The sequence below is a fragment of the Heloderma suspectum genome, chromosome 1, assembly GCF_057233095.1.
Source record: "Heloderma suspectum isolate Gila_16-S chromosome 1, 16-S_ref, whole genome shotgun sequence".
Classification (NCBI taxonomy): domain Eukaryota; kingdom Metazoa; phylum Chordata; class Lepidosauria; order Squamata; family Helodermatidae; genus Heloderma; species Heloderma suspectum.
This window is the reverse complement of record NC_139458.1, coordinates 98,735,535-98,747,593: the sequence shown is the minus strand read 5'-3', so window position 1 is coordinate 98,747,593 and position 12,059 is coordinate 98,735,535. Positions and strand designations below refer to the sequence as shown.

Below are 12,059 nucleotides of genomic sequence, written 5' to 3'. Positions count from 1 at the left end.
CAAGTGTTAAATATTAAAAAAAAATTGAGGGAAGAAATCAGAGCTTTAGGTGAGGCTGACAATACATTCAGCCAAGGGCACCTGTCAGTAGCTCTGCATATGGTGCAATCACATCATAGCGCATCCTGGATGAAACCTCTTGCTGAAGATAGCTCTAATCTGTGTCACCAGGAATAGCCCTACACATTTTTAATACAAGCCTCACCTAAGTTGTGTTATACATCCATACCATACTACATTTTGGGCAGGACTTGTTCATGTTCAAAATGGAGGGAAGTCTATTTGATCCAACCCAATTTCTGATGCTGGGTGACGAAATCATATCATTTCAACATACTGTACAGCTATAGCTGGTTAATATGAGCTATCTGTGGAAAGTGGGCAAGACCTATGACATGAATGGCCCATCCTAGCATTGGTGAAATCTGTAAGAACAGATGAAGCTCATCACATCATTTAGTCTAACTACTTCTTTCCATCTAAGGCAGAGATCTCTCCCACTGAGATCCTTTCAACTGGGAATGCTAGGGGTTGAATCTGCGACCTTCTGCATGCAAAGTATGCATTATACCACTGAGCTTCCTCTCCAACATACCCAGCACATGATGTGTCACGATCTTGTCATGCCTTTTTTTGTCACATATGCTACCTTAGTCTTGCCTGCTTTTTACAGATATTTTTTAAAATTGGTTTTACATGCTGGAGTGTATGCCACCATGTACGGCACTTTAGCCAAAGTTATAGTCAAGCCACAATCATGTGACCACAAACTATAGCTGCTGCTAGCCTCCTCAGAACAAGTTGTTAGCCTTATTCCACTCAGCAAGTTGTTATTTTTTAAAAGCATGGAAATGTAATATAAATAGTGATGCAATTAAAAAACAATACACGGGATTGTTTTCAGTTCACTTCTGCTGAAATTTCCGAAATTACATTGATTGCTAGCCTATTCAAATCTCTTGTCCAATCTTTTGCTTAAATATAGAGAATTAAAATGAGACAAACTTTCTTTCACAGACCTTTAGACAAAACCAGTTAATATTTTCAAGGCTTGCCTTCCGTGTTACAATTTACCCTGCAATCTTTATTTGCGATAAGCACTCTATGGTCTACAATACCGTGATAACAGAAATGCATTTGATTATACAAACTATAATACTACTCCCATGATGCAGGCAGGGACTTAATCAAAATGTTCATCCTTGGTGGAGGAATCCTTCAGGGACTGCATTCTTCAGGGCAACATGTGGCTCATTCCATCAAAGTGAAAGATTTGCATCTCTCAAGACAAGAAAAGCTTTTCCAAGCCATTTCCATTTCATTCACTCTTGCATTTTCTCCTCGGCAGGTCAAAAAGACAGTTTGATATGCCTTTTGTTATAATCTAGTATACTGATTGATTTAACAGCTGCAAATCTGATTATGTGTGATTTAAACTAAATGCTACTTTGATAATCAGAAACTTGGATTAACTATATATACTGGGTTGGATCCAGAGATCCTGTCAGCAAAGGTGATTTTTTGCTGATTTCCCCTTCCTCACAGCATGCTGGAAGTCTGCTCTTGAGTACTGGAGAACCTTCTAGGACAACATAGGACAGGCTTCCCCAATCTGCTGCCCTCCAGATGTTTTGGATTACAACTCCGAACATTACTGATCATTGGCCATGCTGTCTGGGGCTGATGGAAGTTAAAATCCAAAACATCTCGAGGGCACCAGTTGGGGGAAGGCTGGCATAAGAGTTGTTACAGGAGAAGGGGGAATTGTAAAAATTGCCTCCTGCTCCTCCTTCCATGAGAGGCAGCCTCCATTGCACTGCCCGCTCTTTTATGAATCGAAGGGCTACTCATAGAATCATAGAATGGTAGGGCTGGAAGGGGCCTACAAGGCCATCGAGTCCAACCCCCTGCTCAATGCAGGAATCCAAGTCAGAGCATCCCTGACAGAAGGCTGTCCAGCCTCATCTTGAATGCCTCCAATGTGGGAGAGCCCACCACCTGCCTAGGTAATTGGTTCCATTGTCATATTGCTCTAACAGTCAGGAAGTTTTTCCTGATGTTCAGCTGGAATCTGGCTTACTGTAACTTGAGCCCATTATTCCGTGTCCTGCACTCTGGGATAATCGAGAAGAGATCCTGGCCTTCCTCTCTGTGACAACCTTTCAAGTACTTGAAGAGCGCTATCATATCTCCCCTCAGTCTTCTCTTCTCAAGGCTAAACATGCCTAGTTCTTTCAGTCTCTCCTCATAGAGCTTTGTTTCCTGTCCCTTGATCATCTGGATCTTAGCCCTTATACTGAGTTGGACCATTGGTCCATCTAGCTCAGTGCTGTCTGTGGTCACCAGTGGCGGTTCTCCAGGATTTCACACAGGAGTTTTTTTCCAGCTTGGGGCCTTTTGAATGGATATTCTACCCATAAACTAAAGTTCTTCATGATTTCTTTTGTGGTTGAATTTATTTCCTAGTTATATAACGTATACTATAAGTTCGCTGAAACACACAAAATGGGTTTATTCAGACGGTCTGAAGGCAATAAGTCTTCTGCAGGACTCTGAGCAAGTATGATGACCCCTTGGTAACTGTCAATAAATCACATTGAGCCATCATATTAAATCTTGAAAAAGGAAACTGATGTGCTGGAAGTTCATAAGTACAGAAGCTGAATTAATTGAATTTGCCAGGCAAACTTCCAAGTAGTGAATTGATTTGGGGCCTGATCCTTAGAGGTTTTCAGCAATATTAAAGCCTTCTTTAAAGGGGCTGGATCTGCTCCCTCTCTCAATAATCTACTTCTGACTGTGGCAAAGCATGTCTTCAGAACTCCATCTCCTGAGAAACTTACTTGGCCCCCTCACTTCAGAGTTTTAGGTGGGCCCTAAAAAACTCTTATGTTCTGCCAGGCATCAGGGGTTGGACTCAATGGCCTTGTAGGCCCCTTCCAAACCTACTATTCTATGATACTATTCTGTTCTATGATTTGCGTTATTTGTTGCTGCCTTTTATTTGTTTTGTCTTTCTTCTGTTTTTCAGTAATTATGAAGTGGTTTTTATTGTATTGTATTGTTTTTAAAATGTTTATTGGGAGGGCTTGCCTGAAAAGTGGGTAATAAATAATTTAAATAAATAAACAAAACTTTTAGGTCTTTGATGTGGTTGCAAGTCATACTCCTCCCAAAACCTTTTGCTGAACATTCAAATTGGTAATCCTAAGGAGTGCTACATTCTAACAAGATGGTTTTTGTTTTATCTCTGAAAAATAACTGGAGAGTCCTAAACATTGCTTTTCTATCAAAAAAATGCACATGCATATATCTCTAATAAAATTATACGGCTTTGTTTGTCCAAAGTCCAGGTAGGAATTCAAGTTATGTGCCTTATCAAACAGGTCAAACATAGTTCAGCTGCTTGTTTAAACACAATACTGTAGACCTGGTTAAAATGCATTAAAGTCTCTCATGAATAAACCTAAGTAACATTTTAAGCAGTAACCTTTGCACGTTTCTATTCAAACATCACCTAACGTATTTAATAAGCATTTCTCCAGGGCTAAGTTTCTATATACAGCCCTCTCTGGTTCCCTCCACTACCAAAACATCCTCTTCATCAATCTCTGCAATATCCTAAGAAGGTTCAGAATCTGGGGTTGCAGTTTAAAAATGGGATAAAGCACAATAGACACTTAGTCCAGCTAATGTCTGCCATTACCACTCTTAATCATTTTTCAGAGCCAAAAACAATCAGTCAAGGACAGGCAAGATAGGCACACATAGTTCTTCTGTTTGAATAAAGAAGGAATTCATGCCTCTCACCTGTGAGAGACTTGGGTTCCACGTAAGCTAGACATGGTCTCCTCTAAGTTTTGTCGAAGATCAGCTATATTCTTGACAGTTCGCAGTCGACGGGTTTCTGGATCTTCCCCTACAGAAGAATGTAATTTTTAGACAAAAAGTAACTAGGCCTTATTACCAACAGAAAGAACCCTCTGTTCATGGCTCCAAGTCAGCATGGCTGGCTGGAAAATTCTGGGAGTTGTAGGACTTATTTCAGTCTAAAGATGCATAGAATTGCACCCTTAATCACCATCTTAAGATGGCAGACTGGCCTCTACCATGCTCTGTATCAGCAATATCTTTTTTGTTCCCTTTCCCCCTCTCTTTTTGTTTAACATCCAATCTGAGAAAGAATTCTATGAAAGTTGAAAAATGCCTGTCTGCTTTTGACTTTTGTTTTGAAACTGAAGTAGTTCTTTATTAGATCACTTGTTTTTTATTAGAAATTCAAAAAATTGCAATAGAGCTGGCTTTTAAGCAAATGCTCAATATGTTTCAGAGGAGCATAGTACGGAGTAATAAAGTTTGTAGTCCGGAATGGTTGGCACTTAAAGTGTTGATAATTGAAATGCAACAGATTCTTCCCCCTATTCCTTTTGAACAGAGATCTTAAAAAAACAACACAACACCTTTTCAGCTTTTGGAAACATTAACAAACTTGGTTGACAATTCATGAATATTAGTCCTGCACTTTGGCAAAATTATGCTTTCTCACTTGGCACTAAGAGGAAAGAGGTATCTTCTTGCTTTGCATTATTTTTATCTTATCAGTTGTCATACCAGCTGCTGGAGGAGAAAACAAATCAACACCCACCATTATGAGGACTGTAAGTGAAGGATCATAAGCCACACACAAAAATGTTATCACTAATTTTGATTTTTTTTTTTTTAAAAAAGCCCAGAATAGCTTTTCCAAACTTGGGTGTTTTCATTTGAAAAACCAACAACACAGTATTAGGGTTGTATCCAATGCTAGTCTAACTTAAGTCCCATTCATTTCAATGAGTCTTCTCTAAGTAGGACTAACATGGGATACAATACAAGGCTTTGTCTTTAAGATGCCATAGCACTCTTTAAAAATGTTATGCTTCCTTTACTTTTATAATACAGTTTTTTTTGTGCAGGGAATTAAAATGGGCATCTTGGCATACTTTTCCAGCTTTCAGGATATTATATTAAAATATACATGTTGCATAATATTTGAGCATTTCATAAAAATGATCTTTAAGCAGCAAATATGGGGGGGCAGTTAAACTGAAAGGACAACACTGTCAAATTCATGAAATGGATCACAGATTAAAAGTGAAAAATCGTGTTCATGTGTTGATTAACCTAAGTAAAGCCTGAGTTATTAATATGTAACTTCATTCAGTCTGATGAAGGTACTCCAGTGAGAGATGAGAGACCTTGTCATAGGATAGTTAGGTCATCTGTAGGGACTCAGAATCTCATGCATTCTCTTTTACTGCTCCACTTCCCCCATAAATATTTTGTTAATGGCCTACTATTCAGAAAACAGTCTGTTGAATGGCAATAACCGCCTGTCTTTGTGTAACTATTGATCTTCCAACTTCACATGTTAAAAAAGGTTAAAAACTACCTTTAAAAAACTATAAAGGTAAAAAAAAGGACCACAAACTACAGTGTACTAAAAGACATTTCTAGTTTTGATGATAAAGGACCAAGACAGGTTAGCTATTGTTTGCTTTTTGTAGATGTGTAACTCAGGGTTGGAAGATTACTTGAGGCACCACTAAAAGGTAACTGTATGCCTTTCTCTGCCGGGCATGTGGCTGTGTGTTTCTATATGTGCAGGTGCTTCTGAGTAAAGCAAGTGTTAGGAACAGTTCCAGAATCAGTATATGTCATTAGATAGCCAATCTCCCAGTATACCAACGGTAGATTTATCTCCCAATCATCCAAAGGTGTGGAGAAATTACATATTGGAAATGCATATAATAATCAAAATCAAATGAAACCAACAGAACTCTAAACCTCCAGACTTCTTCCAGTTTTCTAGTACTCAAAGGCCAGATTGAATAAGATATGTCCTATGAAAGATGCTCAGCATGAACTTCTGATTAATCTCCAGGAAAAGGGTGTTGAATAACTAATAGCCATCCACTGAAAACCTCTCTGTGCATCTTAGCTAACTTCATTCACCAAAATGGTGCTCTTGAAAGGTTGTTCTTTTCAGTTCATGATTGAACATGGTAAAAAGTAAGCTCTAAGGTGTGCTGAGGCGCAGACATTTAAAACTTCGTAGGTAAAAACCAGCCCCATTCAGTTGTGCCTAATACATAATAGGATGCCAATTTGGATGCTACAATATTAACATTAACAGGTGCCATGAGATTCAGATGCCTAGAAGCCATTCATAGCTGCTCAAAGCTTATTACATGGTACTACAGCCAGGTGATATTATTGCCTATAGTTTACTATATGGTTAAGCCCAGCATTACCATCTTTCAATAGGCATCCCTCCAAAAGGAAGGGAAGATGGGAACGCAGAACTTATTTGCATGGTTGAAATCTATAGACTATTACCACCTCATACAGTTATAGATGCTACATCTGTAAAATGCTTCCATGTGGTTCTAAATCATCTGAATCTACTTTGGATACGGGGAATCAAACACAGATCTCAAATATAAAAACTAAGATAAAAGCTATATTCAGAATACAGGAGAAAATGTCACACTTTCCTGTGCAGTAATTTCTCAGAGTCTGCCAGTAACAGCTGTCAGGTTTTTAAGAGACTAACCTCTGTGGGAAAGCTTATAGGAACTTTAAAGCACCTGTTTCAGGATGTTTTACATTTAAGGGATGATCGTGAAAATGTTTCAGGTTGTCTAAATGGAGATAGGTTAGAACATGGCAGTAACAAAACCTATCAGTAATGAGATAAGAGAGTGAATCCTTTTATGGATCAGCAACTACTTAAAGAATAGAAATCATAGGCAGTTCTCACAATGTAGGGAAGTAAAAAGTGGGGTCCCCAAAGGATGTGTATTGAGACTAGTGCTATCATACCTTCTAATACCAAACTTTGGTTGTGCCGTGCCTATCAGCTTAGAAGTTAAATAGGACCACCAACTATAAGATAGTAGTTTCTGCATACTCATGGGATTCATTAGTTATACAGAAGCATATTTGTGTGTAATTTAAAAGAATAAATAATTTTTAAAACCCAAGAAGTGGCCTGACAAGGAGCTATGTTCATTGACTTCCAGGATTTACAGAATGTTGAGGGCAGTTGAACCACAGAATGTCAGTTGAGGGTGTCAGTTGTAAAAAATAAAATGAAAATGAAAGGGAGGGAACTGGCTTCCTTTAGCCACTAACAGCTTATAGTATCCTGGAGAGCAAGAACTGGGAGGATGCATGCTATGAGGCTAAAAACATCTTTTCCTCACACTATACCAGGAGGTTTCAGGTTCCTTTATAACTGTCCAGAAACCTCCACCCTTCTACATAGCAACAGAATGTTCACATTTGGGGCAACTCCAAACCTGAGTCCATTAGCAGTATACAGCACAGCCAGGAATGGTTTCGGGAGGATTGGAAAAGTTTCTTTCCTTTTTTTAAATGTTCCTGGAACCCTGCTCGGGGGGGGGGGGGTGAGCTTCCTGCTCCTGGAATCTTTCCCCTACCCCAAACCCTGAACTGCACCTAAAACCAATAAGATAATAAAACACAACCCTAAGAAACAGGATCAAAACCCACCAGAAAAGAAAAATGGTCAAATAGCGACAGAATACCAGCAAAGTAGGAGATAATGTAACCCCCTGAGGGAGTGAGCTCTGCATACTGCATACTACTACAGAAAAAACTATCTCATATGTCACCGTCAACCATACATCAGAAGGTGCTGAAGGTGCTGGAGTGGGTGGTGGCCTCACATCTCCAAGCTGTTTGGGATGAAACTGATTACTCAGATCCATTCCAATCAGGTGTCCAGCCTTGTTATGGGACAGAAACAGCCTTGGTCGCCATGGTTGACGACTTATGCTGGGGAATGGATGGGGGGAACTGCAATCCTGTTGGTTCTTCTGGACCTTTCAGCAGCTTTTGATACCATTGACCATGGTATCCTTCTGGATTATTTATCTGGATTGGGTGGCACGGTTTTAAAGTGGTTCCGGTCCTTTCTGGAGGACAGGTCTCAGAAGGTGGTGCTGGGGGACTTCTGTTCCACCCCATGGCCGTTAGCCTGTGGATGCTGCAAGGTTTTATCTTGTCCCGTATGCTTTTTAACATCTACATGAAACCGCTGGGGGAAGTCATCAGGAGGTTTGGGCTGAAATATCCAATGATATACTCATGGTACTTAGCTCTACCTCTCTTTTCCATCTGCACATCCCAGGGAGGCTGTGGAACTCTTGAACCAGTGCCTGGAGGCTGTTTTGGGATGGATGAGGGTGAACAAACCGAAACTTAATCCAGACAAGGCAGAGGTACTGTGGGCTGGGAAACCAACTACTTCAGATGGAAGTTTACAATTGGTCTTAGATGGGGTTGCACTCCCCCTAAAAGACCAAGTGTGCAGTCCGGGAGTCCTGCTGGACTCTGAGCTAACTGGGGAAGCCCAGATGGCTGCAGTGTCCAGGAGTGCTTTTTACCAGCTTAGGCTGGTATGCCAGCTGCAGCCCTATCTGGAGAGGATGGTCCTTGCCTCAGTTATCCACGCAATAGTGACGTCCAGGCTGTCCTACTGTAATGCACTATACCCGGGGCTGCCTTTGAAGACGGTTCAGAAACTCCAGCTTGTGCAGAATGCGGCCACTTGAGTATTGGTGGGAGCGAGGCTATTCGATCACATAATGCCTATACTGTGCCAGCTGCGCTGGTTGCCGGCGTGTTTCCAAGTCCAATTCAAAGTGCTGGTTTTGACCTTTAAAGCCTTAAACCATTTGGGACCAAGTTAATCTGTTATTGTATTTTAAATCTTTGCCTTGCTGCTAGGTTTTATTTTGGTTTTACTTTTATATGGTAGTTTTAAACTTTTAAATTTTATATTGTATTTTATGCTGTATTTTGTGGTTTTAATTGTTGTGAACTGCCATAAGAACATAAGAAGAGCCATGCTAGATCAGACCAAGGGTCCATCCAGTCCAGCATTCTGTTCAAACAGTAGCCAAGCAGCTGTCAACCGGAAACCTACAAACAGGACAGGAGTGGAACAGCACCCTCCCACCCATGTTCCCCAGCAACTGGTGTACACAGGCATACTGCCTCCAATACTGAAGGTAGCATATCACCATCAGGACTTCTATACTGCCCAGAGAGCTTCAGTTATTGGGCAGTACAGAAATATAATAAATGAATGAATGAATGAATGAATGAATGAATGCATATCTGTCTTGGAAAGACATACTAGTCACATGCAGTAAACATCTTACACTGTTCAACTGAATTAGATCAAAAATTGGTTTTGTTGCATGTGATAGAATCAGATAATCTCCTACCCCTGCCTAACGTTTTGTTTATCTCAAGTAGCTAAGGTAGTTTGGGCTACTTGACTCACAAAGAAAGGATGTCTACAATATAGTATACTGTGGTCATGCACAAACTGACTTACCAGGTTTGTGAAGCTAAAATGGAGGGGGCCACTCCTCTTATCTAGAAATATGGTTCTTATTATTTGCCTATACCAATTCCCCATAAAGGAAAGCAGAGGTTTCCCAGCACTATAAATGTATTTTCTTGTACTAATGAGTGGAGGAGAGCAAAACCTCTCCAAGAATATATGTAATACTTTCCCTTTCCTCTTTTTATGGTTTAGTCAAACCTTCACCTTCTGTGGTCTCTACTGAGTTGAATATTTTGTGAACCAATTCTAGTCAATGATGCAGACTGACAACTGAAGTGCTGGATTTCAGTTTGTATTTACTGATGTGTTGTTATTTGTTTTAGTTATCTTTCTACTGAAAACTTCACCACCACCACCACCACCACCAAGTTTAGCAGCAGCATTCTCCACTAACTGAAGCAGCTATCAATGGCTATTAGTCATGATGGCTATATATGCACCCTCCACATTCAAAGGCAGTATGCCGCTGAATACTAGTTGCTGGATGGAAACAGCAGCAGAGGGCTTCATGCCCAGATTCTGGGCTTCCTGGACCTAACATGCTGGCCACTGTGGGAAGCGGGATGCTGGACTTCTTGCTATGTTGTTATGAAAGATGTAATTCTCAACTATTCCTTGCGGCAATTTCAGTTCTAACATGTACATAAATGCAATCATGTTCTACATATATGTTCTAGTTTGAATAAGGTAATGGGCAGAGCAATCCTAACACCCAGATGTCCTGGATGATGGGCTTTAGGTTATGGTAGACAAGCCCTTTTGCCAGTAGAGAGAAGCCCCACTGATAGGGAGGGGACTAAACCCACTGTAGAGGCCCCAGTTATGCCAGCAAAGACGTTTGTGGGCATAACTCTACCACTAGCAGTGTTCCCACCATTGGTTAGCCCTGCAAGGAGAGTTCCAGGGTTGGGAGTTGGAGTGTTCCAGGGCTGTTGTATCCAAAGCCCCCCACACTCCCCCTAGGGCCTCCAGGATTGGGCCCCTCAGTTATACAACTTGGAGTTGGCACAGCTAATCCCCACCCTGCCACTCCCATTTTCAATGGTAGGGAATTTTTAAAAAATCTGCCAGGCTAAAAAGCCCAGTAAAACCACCCCTATCTCCCACCACTTTGCTCACTGAGGATTGCTCTCTGACTTAGCAAGGAGGCTTTATACATAAGGAGCACATGAGTTTTACATAATCTTCTATGCAAAGAGGAAATTAGGAATACAAAGTGTTTCTAATATTTAAGGTCTATCAGTTTCCAGACTTGTGAGAAGTGGCTGATTTGTTTCTTGAACTTAGGAATCATATTGAAGAAATATGAGCAGCGAGCAAAGAATATGGGTTTTTCACATCACTACATCATACCGCTGTTATAAATACAATACTTATGGTTAATTAGGGTTGGACCCCAATCCTGCCCTGGCGTGAGTGGCCCAGGCCTGCCACCTGCGGCGTGCGCACAGCCAGCCCTGGCAGTGGCAGTAGCGTGTCCATGGCCTCTACCACTGGCGGCCATGATGTAGTGCTTCCAGGGGCAAGCACCGAAACGAGTGGAAACACAAGGGACAGGTCACGCCCCATCCAGAAACGAGTGTTTCCGCTCGTTTTGGTGCTTGCCCCTGGAAGCGCTACATTGTGGTCGCCAGTGGTAGGGGCCACACAGACGCCGCCACCAGTGGGCCTGGGCTGCCCATGCAAGGCAGCATTGGATCCAACCCTCAGTTTCAAAGTTGGTATGCATAAATGGTATGCACTCATTCCGATTCCCCTTCTCATCACCAAACTTCTGAATGAAAGTGATTAATGTAGATGAATCAAAGCATTCTAACTTTAAAAATAAGAAACATCTCTGCTCATAAATAAAGAGGGTTCAACCAACATTTACAGCAATGTCCCAGCTTCAGTTTTTTAAATGACATTTAAGCAACCAAACTGAGCACGAATAAAACCCAGAAATCTATTTATTTTAAAATCAAAGTTACACAATTTACCCAAAACAAAAATGAAATTCAACAGGAGGACCAGCTGAAATTTCCACAACGTGAAATTTCACTTTGAAACTAAATTGCAAATTTTCCTGGATTGCTGAACTTTAAAAAGTGACAAAAGGAATTAAATGAACGCCAGTCAAATTTCTATACAAGAGAGAATGCTTGGTTCTTCAGGCCTTTACTTGTAAGACTCTGAGCATCTGCTGCATCAGAAATGAGGACACTGAGCAGTGCAGGTGTCTTGAGTCACAACAACGAAGGACTAAGAATAAACATGCACACTGACCTCCCTCCCACTACTGAGGGAGATAGTAGTAGCTACTGAATCTCACTTAGCCCCACCCTTTATTCCCCTGTATTAACAGAGCCAACACATTCAATGCATCCCGTGTCTTACCAGAAAGATCTTCTAGAATAGGCTGTCCGGTTTTAGTGTAAGGAGCAGAATCCATGCTTGTGCTCACCCCTCCAGTGCTGGGCTCAGCTGTTACATTCCCTTCATTGTCTGTCTGGGATCTTAAGCGCAAAACAGAGACAGAGAGGAAAATTTAGTCATTCATATGCCAAAAAGAATTCCAGCACCAAAACAGCAGCACTTGCCATCTAGCACTGTGTCCTCTCCCTGGCAGACTGACTTTACATAATTCATTAGTCCC

General features: G+C 41.1%; 1 protein-coding gene across 1 annotated transcript in view; it reads right to left on the bottom strand.

Annotated features, from left to right (window-relative positions):
- Positions 1 to 12,059, bottom strand: part of NAV2 (neuron navigator 2) — a 368,840-nt gene that overhangs the window by 162,482 nt on the left and 194,299 nt on the right. The window contains exons 9-10 of the mRNA XM_084852298.1: positions 11,801 to 11,919; positions 3,811 to 3,919 (exon numbers count right to left, since the gene is read on the bottom strand). Coding sequence (XP_084708424.1) covers positions 3,811 to 3,919; positions 11,801 to 11,919 — 228 coding nt within the window. The remainder of the gene's footprint in view (positions 1 to 3,810; positions 3,920 to 11,800; positions 11,920 to 12,059) is intronic.